This window comes from Bufo gargarizans, chromosome 4, assembly GCF_014858855.1.
Source record: "Bufo gargarizans isolate SCDJY-AF-19 chromosome 4, ASM1485885v1, whole genome shotgun sequence".
NCBI lineage: Eukaryota > Metazoa > Chordata > Amphibia > Anura > Bufonidae > Bufo > Bufo gargarizans.
In genome coordinates this window covers 299,745,294-299,765,895 of record NC_058083.1, presented here as the reverse complement: position 1 = coordinate 299,765,895, position 20,602 = coordinate 299,745,294, and the positions used below count along the sequence as shown (strand labels likewise).

Genomic DNA, 20,602 nt, shown 5'->3' with positions numbered 1-20,602 from the left:
GTTGTCCCTGCCTTCTTTAATATTTTCTAAGGCCACTTTAAATTTCCCAGTCCACCCCTGGCTGCCATTCCCCTAAAGATCAGCAAGTCGAGTGTAGAGGTTATAAGATCAGCTGGACCCTTGTTGTACCTGTAACATGGCAGTACATCAATTATCTTCCAGTTCACATAGTTGCCAGCAATTTTCTCTAGGCTGCAGATTCTGGACATCTGGACTTTAGCAGCTATCCAAAACTGATCATGATTAACCATGGAAGCTTGTAGCTCATGTTTCAGCATACGGTACACTCCATCTATTGCATCTTTGTAGACCTTGAACATAAGTTTAGCAGATATTTCCATTTATTTTACTCTTATAGGGCTGACAGATTCTGTAGCTCTTTACAGACATCAAGCTGTCCCCAATAGGGCTCACAATCAAAGTTCCCCATCAGCATATCTTTGGAGTGTGGGAGAAAACCAGAGAACCCAGAGGAAACCCATGCAAACATAGGGAGAACATACAAACCAAATGCAAATGTCCTTGGTCAGATTCAAAACCAGGACCTCAGCACTGCAAGGCAACAGAGCTAACCACTGGGCTGCCCATGGGGGCAAGTACATTATGAGGGTACCAGATTAAGACAAACCCCTTAAAGTGGGGTCTCTGAATTAAGACAAGAAAAGTATATTCACAAACTCATTAGGTATAATGGTTTGTTTTGTCTAGGTAGCAATCATTATGAGAAATAAAATGGCTTCTGTCCCATTTGTACACACAAAACATGTCCCAATTACACAGCAGGACAAGTTACTTCACAACACTGCGTTAAAGAGCTGCTTCATCGTCCTCTCTGCTCTACTTGTCAGGGATTATGATCCAGAATACAGCTGAATCTCTGTAGGAATGGAGGAGACGTGAAGTACAGAGATGAGGGTGGGGATGAGGCCAATGAGTGGCAGCACTTATATGCAGTCTCCATTACCATAGCCTGTCCAGCCTCTCTGTAGTCTCCTCATGAACTGGAGAGATTCAGCTGAAGATCTAGGCCAGCTATATTCAGGATCATAATCCCTGACAAGCAGAGCAGAGGCAACCCTTTAGCTCAGTGTTGTGAAGTAAGTTGCCCGGCTCTTCGATTAGGACAGGTTTTGTGTGCACTAAAAGACGGCGGTAATTTTATTTCTCCTAATGATTGCTCCCTAGACAAAAGCCATTATAAGATATTTGTGAATAAGCCATTACATTTTCTTAAGGGCTCATGCACACGACCGTATGGCTTTTTCAGTGTTTTGCGGTCCGTTTTTTACGGATCCGTTCCGTTTTTTGTTTCCGTTGTGTTTCCGTTTCCCTTCCGTTTTTCCGTATGCCATATACAGTATACAGTAATTACATAGTAAAAATTGGGCTGGGCATAACATTTTCAATAGATGGTTCAGCAAAAATGGAACGGATACGGAAGACATACGGATGCATTTCCGTATGTGTTCCTTTTTTTGCGGACCCATTGACTTGAATGGAGCCAAGCACCGTGATTTGCGGACAAGAATAGGACATGTTCTATCTTTTCACGGCACGGAAATACTGAAACGGAATGCACACTGAGACACTTCAGTATTTTTTGCTGAACCATTGAAATGAATGGTTCAGTATATGTTCCGCATACTGAACTACAAAAACGTCCAGTATACTGAACGCAAAATACTGTCGTGTGCATGAGCCCCAATTCCCGAAGAACCCATTGAGAGGGTTATCTGGGTTCAGAGTTAAACCCGGACATATCCTCATTTTCACCCAGGCAGACCCCCTGACATGAGCATGAGAACAATTTTATGCTCCAATGCTTTCCCTTTCCCAGTGTTTTATAGGGCTTTTTTGTTTACACATTCTTTCACTGCAAGGCAGAGGCTTCCGGTGAAGTCACTGGCTTTTTACAGGCTAGGCCAGAGCTTAAGCCTGCCCATTAGTGCCGGTAAAGGGCTTACTGTTGGGCGGAAGCCTCCATCTAGCAGTCCTTATGGAGAGCCTGCTACTTCACTGAAGTTCTGAAAATGCCTTTGCCCTGTGAGATTCAGCGCATTTCATGGGCAATGGAGAGCATCGGAGCATGGGTTGCTGCCTGGGTAAAAACAGGGATATGTCTGGGTTCCACTCTGAACCTGGAGAACCCCTTTAGGGACTGGGCCCATTTTTAGTCTGGAATAATGATCTGGGTGTTAAAAGCTGGGGGCGTGTCCCTGCACAGTCTACCACTGACAGCATTGATTGTGTCAGATGAACCTTATTGCAGACTGCTTGCAATTGATTAATCTTCTAGTGGGAATAAAATAAAACACAAAGACACACACACACACACACACTAATACAGCTATACCTTTTTTTGTTTAAATCTTCCCCATTTCCGGCCAAGAATCCAAGACAAGAGAGACCTGCACATCGAAAAGTAGTTCTCCACCGATTGAATACCTAAACAAAATTACAGGTAATTGCCATCTTATACACAAAAAGTCCAGCCAAGTCCTTGAAGGATGCATACTACCCGCAAAGGCCTTTCATAGTATTCAAACCTAAGCAAGAATTCATCTTCAAGGCCAAATTTCACACAAGTCCAGGAAACATGCTCTGTAACAGCTGTACTTCCCAGGCTGGACACTGCTCCTCCAACAGTTCACAGCATCAGGTTCACAGAAGTTCAGGTTGGGGTTTATGCTGAATTGTGTTATGGATTCCATTACCACAGATCATGACGGAATGCATAACAGAATGCCTTTAGAGGCATTCCGTAATAGATCGGATCCATCTGGTTTTCATTATGCTGGAGTCCTCTCCTGCATAACGGAAACCAGATGGTTGCTCTGTTTACCTGCTTGCTGTATCAATTGCAATGGTAAGCAGGTGTATGGCGTCCCCATTCACTTCTATGGGACGGCTATAAAAAGCAGACAACCGCTGCTTATATTGTAGTCATTACAGAAACTACAATATAAATCAACATTTCAGTATAAAGCTGTATACAATGGATATTGTGTCTTCACCTAAATGTTCATCTCCATTGGCCAGCTTTCCATTCCAGAAGTCATCTGTTATGTAATGAAGAGATGCAAGATACTTGACATCAGAGTCAGTAGAACCCCAACGAGATACTATCCTCTTATCAAACCTTTGCCACCACAGGTAAATTCTCTGCAGCTGTTTGCCACATGACTTGGAAAGGCCAAAGAGCCAATAGGAAAATAGCCACTGGAAACGGTTTGTGCTGTATTCGCAATAATGCCGCTCCAAATCTTCATGACCTAATTAGAAAATATATTAAAAAAAATATTTTTTTTTTAAGTTCACAGTAATTTCATTTTTCAGATTCCATGACCAGAGAAATGCGCCCCTTTCAGCTGGACAAGATGACCTAAAGCAATTAAATGGGGCACCCACTTCCTCTGAAAGGATCCAAAAAAAAAAAAAAAAAAGAGTAACGTCTTGCAACACTATTTGGCCAAAGGCCAAATTCACTAATGCAGAAAAGTTCAGGCAAGTGTCTAATTAAAGTATTAATGCTAGACCAAGTTGCAGCCCTGCATATCTGAGAGATTCCCTTAGCTTTTTCTGCCCAAGAGGCCATAGCCCTAGTAGAATGGGCCTTAATTCCTGTAGGATATGTCTGACCCAATAGGGAATAACAGTAAGCAATAGATGTTTTTATCCAATGCCCTATGGATGCCTTGGAAAGCTTTTTTCCCCCCACAAATTGAATTAACAGATTATTCTTCCTAAAAGGTTCTGCAGCTTTAAGGTACTGAATAATTGTCTCCTTTACATCCAGAAGATTACATTTTTCTTCCACAGGATCCTTTGGTTCACTGCAGAAGGAAGGTAAAATGATTTCCTGGTCCCCATGTGCAGCGTCCCACTATGTTTGTGTGTCCCTCCTGCCAATGGAGATTTCAGAGACAGGAGGAAGTCATTTGTGTCCTTGAGATACGAGGGGATATCCTTGAGAAGTGGGCAGAGGAGCCAGGATGGGGGGGGGGGACACCAGGAGCAGCCCCTCACCTCTCCTCCTAGAGAGGACATTCAATTCCACATATCTGTGCAACATACCCTGTAACAATTCACATATCTTACGAGTAGGATCCTTATTATGTTTCTCATAGACATAGATTTCACACCATGTGCCAACTAAATGCAAGACACCTCATCCTCACTAAAATTAGCCAAGAGGCTGAACCCCAAAGGACCCATTCGTGGTGGGGATTTCTCCCTCCTTTCTAGTATGCTCTACCCCTTTAGGGTTGGCACAGAATAACCTATGCAAATTCAAATTTGCGAACAGATCTAAACATATCGATCTCAAACATGACTGGATCAAATTGTTCCACCAGTCCTGTCCAGGACAGAGATGCAGTCCAGTGTCAATTCAAGATTAGTCAGGTTTACCACACTCGAATGTAGCACAGCTGGGTCAATCTTTGCCTCTAGCGCCTCCAAGAGACTGGTTTCCTCTTCCGACCAAACTTCCTGTTTTGGGATTTTCTTCCTTCTTCCCCCTCTGACATTATGCCTAAAAGGTTTTTTCCGGGCCAGATTTACTACTCGTCTCAGAAACGCTAGAGTTACTAGACACTAGATTCAAGTCCCATAGTGGAATGTTATGTTTTAGGGAAGGTCTAAGTCTAAAAGCAGCTTTAATAAATCTTCTAATCCATCTATGGCTCACTGGGTTAGTATCATAGAAAGCCCCCAGGGCTATATTTGCAGCTTCAAAGTACTAGGTTTCTTTGTAAATTCCAAGATCTTGTGTGGAAGGAGATGATGATATCTAATAAATATTTTGGGAGAGACTTCCCAGCCATGAACAGTACTTTTTCCAGATTTTTAGATAAATGGCAATGGCGGCCATAACTTTTCCCACTAGCTTTTAAAAAAGGTATTGATGACTATCTGAAAGACCCTTACTCCTTAGGATTTTTATTTCAGGATCCAGGCAGATAGTTTGAAAAAAAAAAAAAAAAAAAAAAAAGGGTTCTGATGTAGGATTGGCCCCCTTGAGAGAATATCCTTCTGAAAAAAGGTATCTGCCGTGGATCTTCCAGAGAAGTTTTTCAGGATGGAGAACCAAAGTTCTCTTGGGCCAATAGGGGGAAATTAGTATTACTGTCACTGGGTCTGAGGATTTTCTGTAGAACCCTGGGAATTAATGCCCATGGAGGGAACACATATGCAATATTCCAGTTCCATTTTACTGAGGAGTCTACCACCCATGGATTTTCCCTGGGTTCAGGGAGCAAAGCCAGTTGACCTTTGTATCTTTCTGCCCAAGAGAATATTTTTTCCGTTGGGGGATCTTAAATTTTTGGGACCTTGTGCCTCCTTGATGCTTCAGGTAAGCAACTGCTGTTGTATTGTCAGAATATATTTAGGCTTTTTTTGTTTAATAAACTAATTTTAGAGTTTCCCAGACCGCCCTTAATTCTTTGCAATTTAATGACTATTTCTTCTGCCACTTCCTTTGCCAGCTTGAGGAGGCCGCTGTCGGTCCCCATCCTGTTGCACTTGCATGTGTTACAATTTGTATTCCTGGTTCTTTTCAGCCAACCCAAGTTTGAAATTTTCTGTAGGAAGGTTTGCAGTTGTGTGTCCGTTTCTGCTTCCGAATTTACCAGTAGAAGGAAATAGTCTAGGTATGGAAAAATTACTAGTCCTTTCCTGAGGGAGGGCAACATCTCCACTACCAGTTTTGTGAAGACCCTTGGTGCAGATTAAATGCTAAAGGGGAGGGTGCAGAATAAAAAATGTATTCTGTGATCTGGGCTTTTTAATGCAAACCAAAGATATTTTTGATGAATAGGAACGTGATAGTATGCATCCTTGAGATCCATGGACGTCATGCAAGCCACCTTTTTTCATTATAGGAACAATGGAGGAGATGGATTCCATTTTAAATTTTTTGTACACTATAGATTTGTTTAGGTCTTTTGGGTTTATGATGGTCCTGGAGGAGCCATCCGGTTTTAGTACTAAGAAAAGTCTTGAGTAGAAACAGTTTTTCCTCTGACATAGGGACCCGCTTTATTACTCATGTTTATATTTCTAGTATACCCTGCCAGATTTTTGAAAGGGTATTGGGATCGTGTGACGTTATCTGGAACTTTTTGGGTGGGGTAGAGGTAAACCATCTTGTATCCAATTTTTTGAATTTCTAGAACAAGGGTTTGATGTTATGGCTTCCCACTGGGTTAAGAAATTTTAACCTACCCCCTACCCTGGCATCATTGCTTTTCACCATTTGTTTTGGGGTCAAGGAGGAACCCTCTACCTTTGCCCCCTTCTGGTAACTCCAGTGACCAGTCTTTCCTTTACCCCTATATGACCTAGATCCTGGTAACAGAGCAATCCAGAATCAGCCATGTACTAACTCAAGTTAATAAAAACAGGAATAATGCCGGTTTCCCACAGGGATACTCACGGATGGAGTTGCCGAAGGTGGGTCTACACAGTCCATACGGGTCCCAGGGGCCGACATCATTGCTAAAGACAGGTGAGACACTGTCTGGGAGCTGCCGTGATGTTAAGATTGAAGTGCAGCGTCTGACATTATCTCCGCTTTCCCAGCGTGATGACGCGCTCCCCTTGCCTAGCTCCGCCCCCTTCTGGATCTAGCCGTGACAGCAGAATTCTGTGCAACACCCCCATGCAGAGTCCTGCTCCGGCTGGTCTGCTGCCACAACTGCCAGGAAGGAAGACCATACAGCGGTGGGTGAAAAAACAAACCAACAACTCTGCAATTCCCTAAGGAGTCCTCTGTGTAGTGCCCCATAGGTACAGGAAAACACTGCGGGTGAGAGTGGGTGGGGGTTTCCTAAACTCTATTTCCTGCCCCTACAGAGGTCAAGGGGTCAATCTCATCCGTAGCAGTCATGGATGAAATGGAAATATTGATGACCCATCGACAGCACCACCAATGAGCAGTTTTGGGAAGCTGCGGAGCTCATCTGAGCTCTGATGAGCACAGCAGCCTACTGGGTGCTTACCAAGCACAGCACATCATATAAGCTGTATTTGGTATTGCAGCTCAGCCTCCATCACTTGACTGGGGCAGAGCTGAAACTAGGCAATGTAACTGATGCAAGGTGACATCACTGGCCTAGGAAAATGCAGCAGTGCTCATGGAGCACCTCTGCCTTTTACAGCTGATCGTGCGAGTCCCAAGTGTCAGACCTCTGCTGATACGATAAGTTATCAATATTAATTCCCATGTAGCCCCTTTGAAGAGAATCTATAGGTAGCATGTTTTAGATCAGCAGGAGCTGAACAGATAGATAGTTATGATAAAAGATTCAGCAAAACAGTTTACATGTTCAAATCTCTGCTCTGTCTAAGATCAGTTGTCCAAGTAGACCTTCATACCAGTGATTTATGGACTCTTGTATAAGTGCATGTAGATACCTGTTACTGATATGCCCTCCATGCACAACTGAAGTCACAAAAAAACAAAAACAGGGATTTAAATGTACAAGTTTTAAGTATTGATTTTCCCAGAAAATTCTATACCAATCTGACCAACTCCTGCTCTATAGCATACTGCACTGCATTTCACGGTGACCGGCTCTTTAGACCCAGTCAGAAGAATCTGACCTGCTGACTTGTCAACTAGAGCAACAGACCTCTCAAAACACCCAGGGAGATCCTTTGATTAGCTGCCTTACCTTTTCAGGCCAATATACCACAAGAGTGTTAAAAGGATAAAACTTGACCCCATCAGGAAGGATGATAATTACACTTACCAATAATTTGATTTTCCAGAACCCATGACAGCACCAGGAGGGATCTGCCTGTAGGCAGAGTCTCAAACTAAATAACCGAGGATTATCCTTAGAAGAAAGGAATCTTGCCCAATGAGAGGTCTGATCTAAAACTATCCAGCCTAAACATATTCAGAGATGGACAAGAGAAGTTAGAGTCTATGGTACCATGGATTGCCAGCAATACTCCCATGCTGTAACTTCCCAGGCCTTAAAAGGCTTGCCTCACTTCAGCAAATAGCATTTATTATGTAGAGGAAGTTAATACTAGCCACTTAGTGTATTATCCACATTTCTTCTTTTGCTGTCTGGATTAATTTTTCCATCACATTATAGATTGCTTGTTTATACACGTTTGCTTTCAAACTTTTAAAAGGTAATCATTGATTTGGAGGCTTTAACTTCCTAGATCTCCACTGCACACAGCCAGATCTCTAGCTCTAGTTTGAAGCTGGCTTAGAGATAGAACAGGAAGGTGTTCCTCTATCAGATACACCCAACTATGGCTGCAAAGAGCAGTCACCAAAACCTCCTGTGCAGGGAGGGACACTTGTTGGTACCTGTCCCTGACCCATATTTTCTGTGGGTTAATAATTTAGCATAAGCCACATTTTCAAGGGGAGAAAGATAGCACCTATAAAAAGGTGGACCTCAAGAAACCGAATATGCATTACTTGTAGTAAAAGACTGCAAGATACATACACAAAACTGTATGGATGCCATCGGTAAAGTCATGAAAGAACCCACTGCTTACTGATCTTCGAACAATTCTATGTCAGGAAGGCAAGGAGGAGTCTGTCCTCATGCTTCAATCCCCACCACAGCCATCCCTAGGACAAAGACCTAGAGCAGGGGTGCACAACGTTTCCTGGTTGGGGGCCACATTGCCAGACTGAACCAATGACGAGGGCCGCAATTAAAATTTAAAGGTGTATTAACAACTGAAAGATTGTACTTATGGCATATTGAACACACATTATATACCATTTGTGTCTAGTTACACTTTCAGGATTCCCATCTAATGGGAGAAATACATGAAAAATACATGTGAGCAGCCACAAGACATAGGCATACATGTCTGTTACCAGATGGTTGGGGGCCGCACAGAATGGTATCAAGGGCTGCATGTGGCCCCCGGGCCGCAGGTTGTGCACCCCTGACCTAGAGGAACTGGAATCTGATTGAGAAGACATCCAATACCATTATACAGACAGATAATGAATTGGCCACTATCCACTACCTTGATGAAGGAAATATCAGTTAAAGATTAAATATTTGCAGGATTGAGGGTGAACGTTTTCCAGTTAATTCTAATTTAAGTGAGATTTGGGAAGAATGGGAAATGGAAAGGACATTTATTCTAAGAATTTAAAAGCTGCCTCACCTTTCACAGTGAAGACAAAATTGTGGAAGAGTCCAAAAATAGATATGCCAGTGACAAAACAAAATAGAAGTGTAATCTCCATTTCAAAATCAAATGCAAAAATATTTGAGAACGCATCTGACAAGAAAAATAAAGGGGGTTCTAGAAAAGCTCCATAAAAATGCAGCTTTTTAGTACACCCAGATCAATTGAAAAAAAAGCAAGAATCTGCAAAGGAAAAAAACTGAAAGATTGTTATACCCTAATGGAAGGGAAGGAAAGGGGGGGGGGGGGGGTGTTACTTAAATCCTAACACCCAAATTAAACAAACAATGACAAGGCCAGTCAGGGGGAAGACATTATTTCCGCTTGGAATCAGATAAGATCTGTGGGTTGTTCAAAAACAAGACAGCTACAAAATATAGCTTCAGTCCATCCCTCGAGATTACATCTTAACCAGTTACAATGTAGTGCAAATTCAAGAGAATCTCCTACATGATGTAGAAAAAAAAAAAAAAAAAAATTTACTGGGAGCAGTGAAACTGGTACCCTAGGATCAAGAATTCAGAGATTTTTCTAGACTATTCCTAACAAAATAAGCAAAAAACAAAAAAAAAAACACATTACAGGACAATAATAAACCAAACAGCTGAACAGATGAATAAAAGTATTGTTGTTTCAAGAGGGGAGCCATCAAGTCTACAATACCTCTGATTTCTCAGGGAGTGATAATATATCTTTGAGGTGTAAGATAATCCTTAATTTTTCAATTCAACCAGAATACCATCAAATATTCTCCTGGGTGGAAAGGAAAGTTTTCTATATCAGCAATTCATTTGAAAGGATCAGACAATCAAAACAGACTTCTTGAGCACACATCTAGTAGATTCAGGTTGAATGGAATTCTAGGACCTAATTGACAGATTGGGTCAGCCACAGATATTTTTTGCCACAATGAATACTCCAATAACAGCATTTTCTCTAAATCCCAGAGACCATCTAGTAGCAGTGGATGCTGTGTCAGGATTGGAATAAGGAACTAGCATATGCCTTTCCACGATTTTAATACCAGCAGCGCTTAAGATTTGGTTGAGATCAGGCAAAGTCATTTTGATAACCCCCTTCTAGCCAAAACCAGCTTGCTTTCCAATCCTAACATCCATGTCTCTAGAACAGCCAGTACAGATCAACATCTAAGGCCTAGTTCACACAATTTTTTTGTGCGTGTACGGGCTGTTTTGTGTTCCGTATACGGAACCATTCAATGGTTCCGCATTAAACGGAATGTGTTCCGCAAGCATTCAGTTTTTCCGTTGAAAGCTAGAACATGTCCTATTGCCCGCAAATCATGTTCCATGGCTCCATTCAAGTCACTGGGTCCGCCAAAAAAAATAAAAAATACAGAAATACATCTGTATGTCTTATCTGTTCCGTTTTTGCTGAACCATCTATTGAAAAGGTTATGGCCAGCCCAATTTTTTGCCATGTAGTTACTGTATACTGTATGTTGCATACGGAAAAACGGAAAGGAAAAAAAAGGAACGGATCCGTGAAAAAAGGACTGCTAAAAAAATAAATATTTTATATAACATTTTTATTTAAGTCATACGTTTGTGTGAACTAGGCCTGGATTCCATCAGTCAAGAAGTTAAAGTGGACAGCATGGATCCTGAAAGGGAGATTAAAACCTCCACTCCAGGGTTGCCAGTCCGTAAAAGCCTACTTTTTCCTGTCTCAAAAAAAAAAAACATTTTTGGGAGGATGGTGGTAGTTGACCAGATTTTGGTCATTTCATAGCTCATAGTAAAATGCTGGTAATGACTTATCAGTATATTGAGCTATAGACATGCATTTATAATGTTTACCATTAATTATAGTTTTCCAATCATTCATCTCCAAAGTTAGCAGAAAACTTAGATTTTCTCCAGGAGGGATTTGAAAAAAGGTCTCAGAACCAATATCTTAAAAAAAACAAAAAAAACAAAAAACAATGTTGAGTTGTTTCTTAAACCTTGCAGAGCATAGATGGGTTAGATTTATGAAGGCAAATGGTAGAAGTATCTATAAAAACGTGTCATTCAAAGTAGCATTTCTGGTGGCAATTACATCAGCCCATAGACTAGGAGAAAGTCATTTCTATGAGATATGGTTATTTTAAGAGTGTTTGACAAGATGATCTTTAAAATGGATCCAGCGTTTCTTCCCAAAGCTGTCATGCCTTTTCATCAGATCCAGGAAATATTACCATGCTTTTGTGCAGAACCAAAGAGAAAAATAATGAGTAAGGAAGTTTCATACTTTGGATGTTAGAAGTTCAATATTTGCTTACCTGAAGACTGCAACCCCCATTTGTACAGATTTGCAGGATAAAACAAAAGAAAGCTACAAAAACTAAAAATTGGCCAGATGGCTAAAGATAGCCATCTGACACATCTACAGGAGATCCCATGTCCAGTGTTTTAGAGAATACTCTACTAGAGCAGTTGCAGCATCATGGGCAAAAGGAGTGGAAACTTTTGCATATCTGAACTACAGAGCTGCCACTTGATCGAAATTCAACACATTGCAAATAAGATTAGGGATTTGTCTGAAAAGTTCTTAAAGCTGTAGTCCCATCCTAATTTAGCCATTTATCTGGTATAACTCCATGTGGTACTGTCAGTACATCCAGGAAAGTGGGAATTATTTCTACTAGTAATTGATTTTCCAGGAGTTAAACAATGACAGCACCCTTACTTCCCAATTTTAGTGAGAAAAAAAGTCTTCTGGTTATTGAATAAAATTTCTCATCCATCCTCATGTAGCAATTTGAAAAACACTGGTGGGAGAAGTTTTTTTTTTTTAACCTCTGTTCAGGTCTCTGCTATAGACAGGGAGACATCCTCCATGTGGTGGTGACAGGCTGGACTCTTGGAAAACCAATTAAGAAAAATTCCTACTTTTGAGAACGTAATTTGTTTTTCATTGACATGACTATGGAGTTTTGTGCAAGAAATTAAAAAAATTTTGGTCTGGTTTGAGTCTACTTATAAATTACTTTGTTTGCAACACAAAGTATATAAAATTACAAAGACTTGATATTGCATACTCTAATTGTTTATATTATACATAATTCACACTGAATAACTTGTTAACTGAGTTAGTCATTTTGCTCTTGTGGATACCCAATACATTTTATTGTGCATACAATTATGTAAAATAAATCATACATTTTTACATGATGTTTTAAATAATCCAATTAAGGAATTACTGTTTTACCACATTTTATACTTCTATTGCTGACTCTTGTTTGCCAACATATGATCTGCGTCACTGGAACAGGCTGTAGTAAAGGCAACACTAGTATGACCCAACATGAGGCTTACTAAATTTATAGTTCTGGTTCAATTTCTAGGGCTAACTGCTGAGGGCTTACCCAGCCTCCAATCACATCACTGGAACCCAATGAGAGGGGGGAAATGGTTAATTACTGTTACTTGCATTTTGTTTTTCAATTAGCCTCCACAACAACACTCACAGGAGGGTGTCCCTGCCCCCTGGACAGGAAACAACGTAGAAGCATAGGATTTTAAAAGGCCTCCTCCCCTTACCCAATTCATTCAATGAGAAAGGACACTGAAGTGATGCCAGAAAAAAAGAAAATTTCTCTGATCCATCTGGCAATAGTTTATTTGCTGGCAGCTAGACCCCGTGTTAGGTCCCTAGTATTGGAGAAAAAGGATGATCCAATTTTCTGAAGTTACAAGTTTCAGGCATGCTACCACACATCTCCTTGTGTCTAGATTGTAGAATTTCTCCTCTAGCCGTAGGAGACGGGCAGAAAGAGGGTAAAGATACCTCCTGTTGGCAATGAAAACAAAAAAAATGACCTGGGAAGGGGAAGGGGAAGGGGGGGGGGAAATCAATGTCTGAGGACTATGCAGTATTTCAGAATTGTCAGATAGGGAGATTTACATGAAAGCCTAAATGTCACCATTTCTTCTGGTGGTTACAGTTGCCAGGGGAAAGGAAGTTTTATAAAGCCAGTCATTTTAGCAAAATTTCCTCTATCGGTTCAAATGGAGATTCCAGTCAGGACTAAGAACTAAGCTTAAGTACCAAGGTGGAATTATGAAAGGTAGCAAGGAGTCTTATAGCAGTCTCCAGAAATTGATTAGAGGAGAATCAGCTAACTTGATGTCAAAAAAGGCACTAAGGGCAGAAACTTTAATCTTGAGGGTAGCAGGTCGGAGACCCTTATCCAGGCCAACCTACTTTTTTAGAATTAAAACGAAATGTCTGGTTAAAGTAGATTGTCTGAAAATAGATTAAGGCTTTCCAGGTTCTTAAAAAGGGGTATTCCCATCACATACATTGTCTGATAGGAGCAGGTCCCAGAGATGGGACACGCACCTACAAGGAGAACAGAGCAGGGAGAGCTGTGGCTGGAGGACCCCGGGTTTCCCGGGGTCTGTCCAATACACAAGCGCTTCTCCCATACAAGTGAATGGAAGCACATGGGAATTGAAGCTCCTGCTCCCATTCATTTCTATCGGGCAGATTGATATAGCCGAGCTAGTGCTCAGCCAATTTCGGCTGCCCCATTGAAATGAATGGAGGGCGGCTGCGCATGTATCCTCCATTCATTTCCACGCTCAGTTCTTGTTGTAGGTGTGGGTCCTAGAGGTGGGACCCATCAGACAATGGGGGCATATCCTAGCATATCCACTGGAGCGGCCTCATCTGGAATATGCAGTACAGTTCTGGGCACCAGTACATAGAAAGGATGCACTGCAGGTGGAAAAAGTACAGAGGAGTGTGACAAATAAGGGGCATGGAGGGTCTTGGTTATGAAGAAAGATTAAAATAATTGAATTTAGTCTTGAGACATCTCAGGGGGGGGGATGACCTGATTAACCTATACAAGTATATAAATGCGCCATGCAAAAAAGCTGTTCCATGTAAAATGTGCTCAAGACAAGGGGCACTGCCTCTGACTGAAGAAAAAGTTCAGTCTGCAGAAGCATCAAAGCTTCTTTACTGTAAGAACTGAATCTGTGAAATAGACTTCCTCAGGCCGTCGTCACAGCAGGAACAGTGGACAGTTTAAAAAAATGGTTTAGACGAAGTCTTAGGCCTCATGCACACGACCGTTGTTCCATGATTTTCTGCGGACCCATTGACTTTCAATGGGTCCGTTGAAAACTTGGAAAGTGCACAGTTGTCATCTGCCTCCGTGATCCGTGTATCCTGTCCGTCAAAAAAATACCTGTCCTATTTTTTTTTTTACGACAACGGTTCACGGACCCATTCAAGTCAATGGGTCCGTGAAAGAACACGGGTGCACACAAGATTGGCATCCGTGATCCTTGGCCGTAGGTTACTTTCATACAGACTGATCTGAAGATCCATCTGCATAAAAGCATTTTCAGAGCAGAGTTCTCACTTTGTGAAAACTCAGATAGACAGTATATGCCAACATAGTGATGGGGACGCTTCTAGTTAGAATATACTACGAACTGTGTACATGACTGCCCCCTGCTGCCTGGCAGCACCCGATCTCTTACAGGGGGCCATGATCAGCACAATTAACCCCTCAGGTGCTGCTCCTGAGGGGTTAATTGTGCATATCATAGCCCCCTGTAAGAGATCAGGGGCTGCCAGGCACACAGTTTTTAGTATATTCTAACTAGAAGCGTCCCCATCACCATGGGAACGCCTCTGTTAGAATATACTGTCGGATATGAGTTTTCACGATGTAACTCAAATCCGATGGTATATTCTAACAGACGTTCCCGTGGTGATGGGGACGCTTCAAGTTAAAATCTACCATCGGATTGGAGAAAACTCCGATCTTATAAAAGGGACTCCTGACTTTACATTTAAAGACAACAGGGACGAATCAGTTTGCAATTGCACCATATTGTGTCAACGTCAAACGGATCCGTCCCCATTGACTTGCATTGTAATTCAGGACGGATCCGTTTGGCTCCGAACAGCCAGGCGGACACCAAAACGACTTTTTCATGTCTGTGGATCCTCCAAAAATCAAGGAAGACCCACGGACGAAAAAACTGTCACGGATCACGGACCAACGGAACCCCGTTTTGCAGACAGTGAAAAAAAATACTGTCGTGTGCATGAGGCCATAAAAGTAAAAAACAAATGCTTATGAAAACTTGTAGAAATCTGGGTTTCCCTTCCATCTGGGATTCGCGTCCCCACCTATCCCTTGGTTGAACTTGATTGACGATTGTAAAACCCCTTTAAAATCCTAGAAGTTATGGATTTTCAGCTTCGTAACATGGTGGATATCACTGTCTGGATCCTTTTTGTCTTAAGGCTAGATGTTCAACCTCCAGGCCCACAGCGAGTTAAGCCATTCTGGGATGGAATACAGGACCTTGAAACACTCCTGCAGATAGTTTCAGCAGAAGAGGAAACCAAGATCTTCTTGGCCAAAACGGGCCTATGAATATTGAGCCCTTTCTTCCACTACCTTTAGGGTCCTTAGGATCAGGCTGAAGGATGGAAAGGCATAAAGCAGGACTTTTGGCCATGGCTGAGAACTCATCCACTATTGTTGGCTGTTCTTTTAGAGGGAACTACATTTTTCCACCTGTCTTTTGCCCTTAGTGGCAAACAGGTCTAGGACAGGGAATCCCAATAGGTCGGAAGCTTTCCTGAAAATTTGTTCATTTAGAAACCATTTTTTCTCCTTCAATATTTCTTGACTCAGGTAGTCTGCTACTACATAGTCTACTCCCTTCATGTAAACTGTAGTTAGGGATATTAGATTTCTTTATGCAGTTTCTCGCCTGGCTGGTTTAGATGTAATGGCCTCTGTCCTAAAGTAAAATTTAAATAGGGCCAAATAAATTAAGAGGCCAGTATCTACACCGGGGGCGAGACCCTAACCAATTCACCAACTGAGGGTAAGCAAAAATATAGCAGTCTTTACCAGGTAGGAGAGTAGGCTTACCAGGCTGAGGGCAATGGCAGCAGTATCCCCAGCCTTGCAGGCAGGCTCCACAGCATCCATAGGAGCAAGCATCTTCCACAGAACAGCAGTGAATGGGCAGAAGTAAATTTTAACTTCCCACACTAGTCAGCAGCATCCTGTTCTCCCACTGAACCCAAGACCAGGACCCCAAAAGTGATTTGACAGCCAGAAAACAAGATTTCCGTGCCTGGAGGGAATCTCACCTGTGACATGTGTCAGATCCTGTGTGATCTTCTTGCTTCCAGGGTTATCCCAAGCCCAGGGTTGCACCGAGGAATGGGGAAGGGAGGCCATTGATCCCCCAGAGCCCTCATTCCCTGCAACAACCCTCCCACACTGTGGGGAACAGAGGTCTCACACCCAAGGACAGGAAACTACTGAATTAGGTAAGGGGAGGAGGCCTTTTAAAATCCTATGCTTCTACACAGTTACCTGTCCTGGGGGCAGGGACACCCTCCTGTGAGCGCTGTTGTGGCGCCAGGGAAAACATGCTTTGATCATGCCATGATTACAGACTGGTAATCAAAAGGGTTAATCCAACCCTGAATTGGATTGATCAAGCTGGAAATGGCAGCATCTTTTCTGCTGCAGCCCTCTCCCCCCCATCACAGCTCAGGAGGCAGTTGAAGGTTGAAACCGAGCATGTGTGGCCCTTAGTGAGCAGGACAAAGAAATAAGAACAAAGCAGGTGCTATACAGATACATTTTATTGAATGACTCATCGGCTATACTACATGCAGTTACACAAGTATGCATATCCAGGTTCTGGTTTGAGAACTGTACATTTTCTGCGACACAACCCCTTTAACATATTTTAGGCCTAGTGGCCAGAGTCAAAACTGCATAATTTTAAGTTTTCCTCAATATAAATAGGGACACAGTAGAATATGAAACAATTATCTAATATGCTTAAAAACCTGACTTGAGAGGGCATTTACATGACCATATCCATTTTGCTGGATGTGTGCATGTTGACAGGGAGATGCAGCAGCAGTTGTGCAGGCATCAGGAGTGAAGCACATGCTGGCTAGCAGGGAGAGTAACCTGCATCAGGTGTCTGGGCATTTGAGGACATTATAGGGGTTGGATAACCCCTTTAAACTTTATTATAAATATATTCCCATATATCATTAGGAGTAATAAAATGGTCGCTGTCCTATTAGTACACCAAACCTGTCCTAGTCACACAGGACTAGTTACTACACAACACAGCTATAGAGCCGCCTCATCCTCCTTACTGCACTACTTGTCAGGTGTTATGATCCTGAATGCAGTTTAATATGATCTTCAACTGAATCTCTGTAGGAATTCAGTACACAGGGAAGGGTGGGGGTGTGGATAGTAAGCAGCAGCTCCTGTATGCAGTCTCCATTACCACAGTCTGTCCTGTCCATGCTCTGTACTTCATATGTCCTCATGGACTCCATTCCTATAGATATTCAGCAGAAGATCATCTGTATTCAGGATCATAAGCCCTGACAAGTAGAGCAGACAGGAGGCTGAGGCTGCTCTTTACCTCAGTGTTGTGAAGTAACTTGTCCCGAGTTATTAGGACAGGTTGTGTGTGTACTAATAGGACTGTGGCCATTTTATCCCCCCCCCCCCCCCCCCGATAGCTTCCCAGACAAAATGAGCGATCATAACTAATGAAAGCTATTTGGGAATATATTTATAAGTAATAAAGTATTTCATTTACTTAATTCCATGACAACCCTTTAAAGTGGAGGTGAAGCAATCAGAGTATGAGAACAGGAGATTGCTGAAACAATGTAGCTGTATCAGCCTATGGCAGTAGCAGAGTGCCATTAAGACAGTACAATCTGCTGCCTAGAAATCAAGGATTTAAATCTCAGACACTTACTCCTATTGTTCATTTTTGATCATCTCCACAAACCTCTAAGCAGTGGGGATCAGGTGGGACTATAGGCTCATTATACATTAGAGTGGCATATATAGCTTAGTTTGAAAGAGTTCTTTTAGCCGAAATAATCCATGAAGTCTGAAAGCGTGGCACAATTTCCTGTCAGACTCATTCGTTTCTAAAAAAAAACGTTATGGTCTACAGAAACTAAGCCATGATCGTGTACATGCACCAACCCTAACAGTTGTAAGATTTGTAATACTTACATTCAGAGCTCATTCTTTTAAGTACGTATGATTGCACATTTGTGTATTCCCTATGGTGCAAGAGTGCCATTTTATGTAATTCCTTCCATTCATATTTGTACACCGTGTCATGTACTACTTCCAAAGACTCCTCTGCAACTGAAAAGAAGAAGTGCACATATATAAGGATCTGACAGTGTTGGGCAAGGTTCACATCTCCTTTTTGTAGATCCAGTAGTCTACCAAAGTTACCGCATCTGGGATAGCAGGGCACTGCCACATCCCAATTCACTATAATGCGATCTAGAAGGTTTATGGCTGAAAGTCAGCCCTTTATAGTGAATGGGAATCTGATAGTGTCTAGATATGTTAGTACAAATGGAGGGGGAATGAAGCCTAAAGCGGCTTTCACACAGTCAGTGTTTGGTCAGCGTAGGGCAAAAAACACAGAAGAGATGCAAACCTGTACATTGAACCTTTGTGTAGCTTTCACTCCTGGTTGTGGTTTAAAAGTCACTGATTGAAATCATTAACCAAAAAAGTGAATAAGGCCTTAGTCCGCTTTCACTGTGATCAGTGGTCTTCTAGTGATTTGAGCCAAAACCAGGAGGCGTGAAGGCTACACAAAAGCTACAATGCACAGGTTAGTACCTGTTGTGTTTACCTGCACCTGGTTTCGGCTCACAATCACCGATTGAAATCACTGTTAAAAACACGTGGGCCCTGTCACACGGGCGAGTATTCACTATAGATGCAATGCGTGATGTGAACACATAGCACCCACACTGAATCCTGACTGTTGCATGAAAAAAAATGCAGCATGTTCTATATTCTGCGTTTTTCACACAGCCCTAGCCCCATAGAAGTGAATGGGACATCAGTGAAAAAACGCATCGCATCTGGAAGTGCAGATGCAATGCGTTTTTCACTGATTGTTGCTAGAAGACGTTTGTAAACCTTCAGTTTTTTTATCACTCGCATGCAAAACTGAGCGCAATCGCAGACAAAACAGACTGCACTGGCAAAATGGTGCAAGTTTCACTGAACGCACCCTGAACTCATCCAGACCTGATCTGTCATGCTCATGTGAAAGGGGCCTTAGTGTGAATAAAGCCATGCAGTGCCTGGTAAAAATAAGACTGAGCTACATAAAAGCCTGTGTGACCGACATGATGCCAGTGCTTTAATTTATGCCAGAAATATGCCAAGTTATAGTATCTGGCACATGGTCTGTCAGAAAAGGGACCACATTTATGAAGCCTGGCACATCTTGCTCAGATAGTATAATGAGTATAACGCATCAAGTTTTAAGCCCAAAAAAAAAAAAAGGCAAAAAGTTGTCAAAATATGAAACTTCTACATCATACTCACTACTTTCATAAATGTGGTATAAGAGTGGCCACGGTTTACTACTGTAGTGACAGATTCATCATTTTGACTTTAAAAAAAAAAAGTCAATAAAGTTGTAAAAGCACACCAGCTTTGGAGGGGTGGGGGTTGTGGCATAGGAAAGACAGGGTATCATTTATCAAAAATGCCTAGGAGTAGAACAGTCTTTGTTGGCCATAGGAACCAGAGCTCACCTTTTTTTCAGAGCCCTGTAGGAACTGAAAGCCAACTCAACTAACAGTTTTGATAAATGAGGCCCATGGACTAGCATTTTTAGACAGTTTAGAGCTGCACCAAATTTATCACACCATGTGACTAATTTGGCACACCTTTCGTTAATTGTAAGTGAAATCACACAGGTCTTCTGAAAGTTTTGGTCTGGCTTACTGTTACGTTTGAGACCAACCTTTATGTTTTTCATCAAGCAGATCTTTTGTTATTCCCCAGATTTCTTCAATTTCGTGACCAGGGAGTTGGACAGAAGGGAGCGGAACAATTTCTTCAAGTGTGAGCCACTGTACCCAGTATTTTTTTGGAAGAAGTCCAGAAAAAAACAAGTCCTGTAATTGTCTGTTATAAGGCAGGGTCTTGTACAACTTCCTCCACATGTACATAAGCTTAAAGGCTTGTTTGGGGGCACAGCCAGCACAACCCATCCTAAAGCCAGAGCCAAAAGCAGCCTAAAGAAAAAACATTGCAGTCACAACTTCGAGCGAGTGCACACAAGATAACCCTAAATGGGCATTATATGAAAGAAACAATACATACGTGCTGTATGGCATCCAGGCACATCTAGTTCTGCAACACTATTCAGGACCAACAGGCAGAATACTAACAAAAGTAACCAGGTGCAGTCAAAGAGTCCCATGTAAATATACCACTAACATCCATGTTTTAATGTACCCTAAAAAAAAAGTTAAGCTTAACATATGCAGCAGCAGATCCAGCAGGTTGTTTCACCAGAGCAGCTTGCTGTATTTAGTCAAA

At 42.0% G+C, this 20,602-nt stretch overlaps 1 protein-coding gene across 1 annotated transcript in view; it reads right to left on the bottom strand.

Annotated features, from left to right (window-relative positions):
- LOC122935390 overlaps positions 1 to 20,602 on the bottom strand; it is a 41,571-nt gene that overhangs the window by 6,929 nt on the left and 14,040 nt on the right. Inside the window, exons 2-7 of the mRNA XM_044291161.1 lie at positions 20,022 to 20,295; positions 18,248 to 18,385; positions 17,496 to 17,501; positions 3,015 to 3,263; positions 2,354 to 2,445; positions 130 to 311 (exon numbers count right to left, since the gene is read on the bottom strand). Coding sequence (XP_044147096.1) covers positions 130 to 311; positions 2,354 to 2,445; positions 3,015 to 3,263; positions 17,496 to 17,501; positions 18,248 to 18,385; positions 20,022 to 20,295 — 941 coding nt within the window. The remainder of the gene's footprint in view (positions 1 to 129; positions 312 to 2,353; positions 2,446 to 3,014; positions 3,264 to 17,495; positions 17,502 to 18,247; positions 18,386 to 20,021; positions 20,296 to 20,602) is intronic.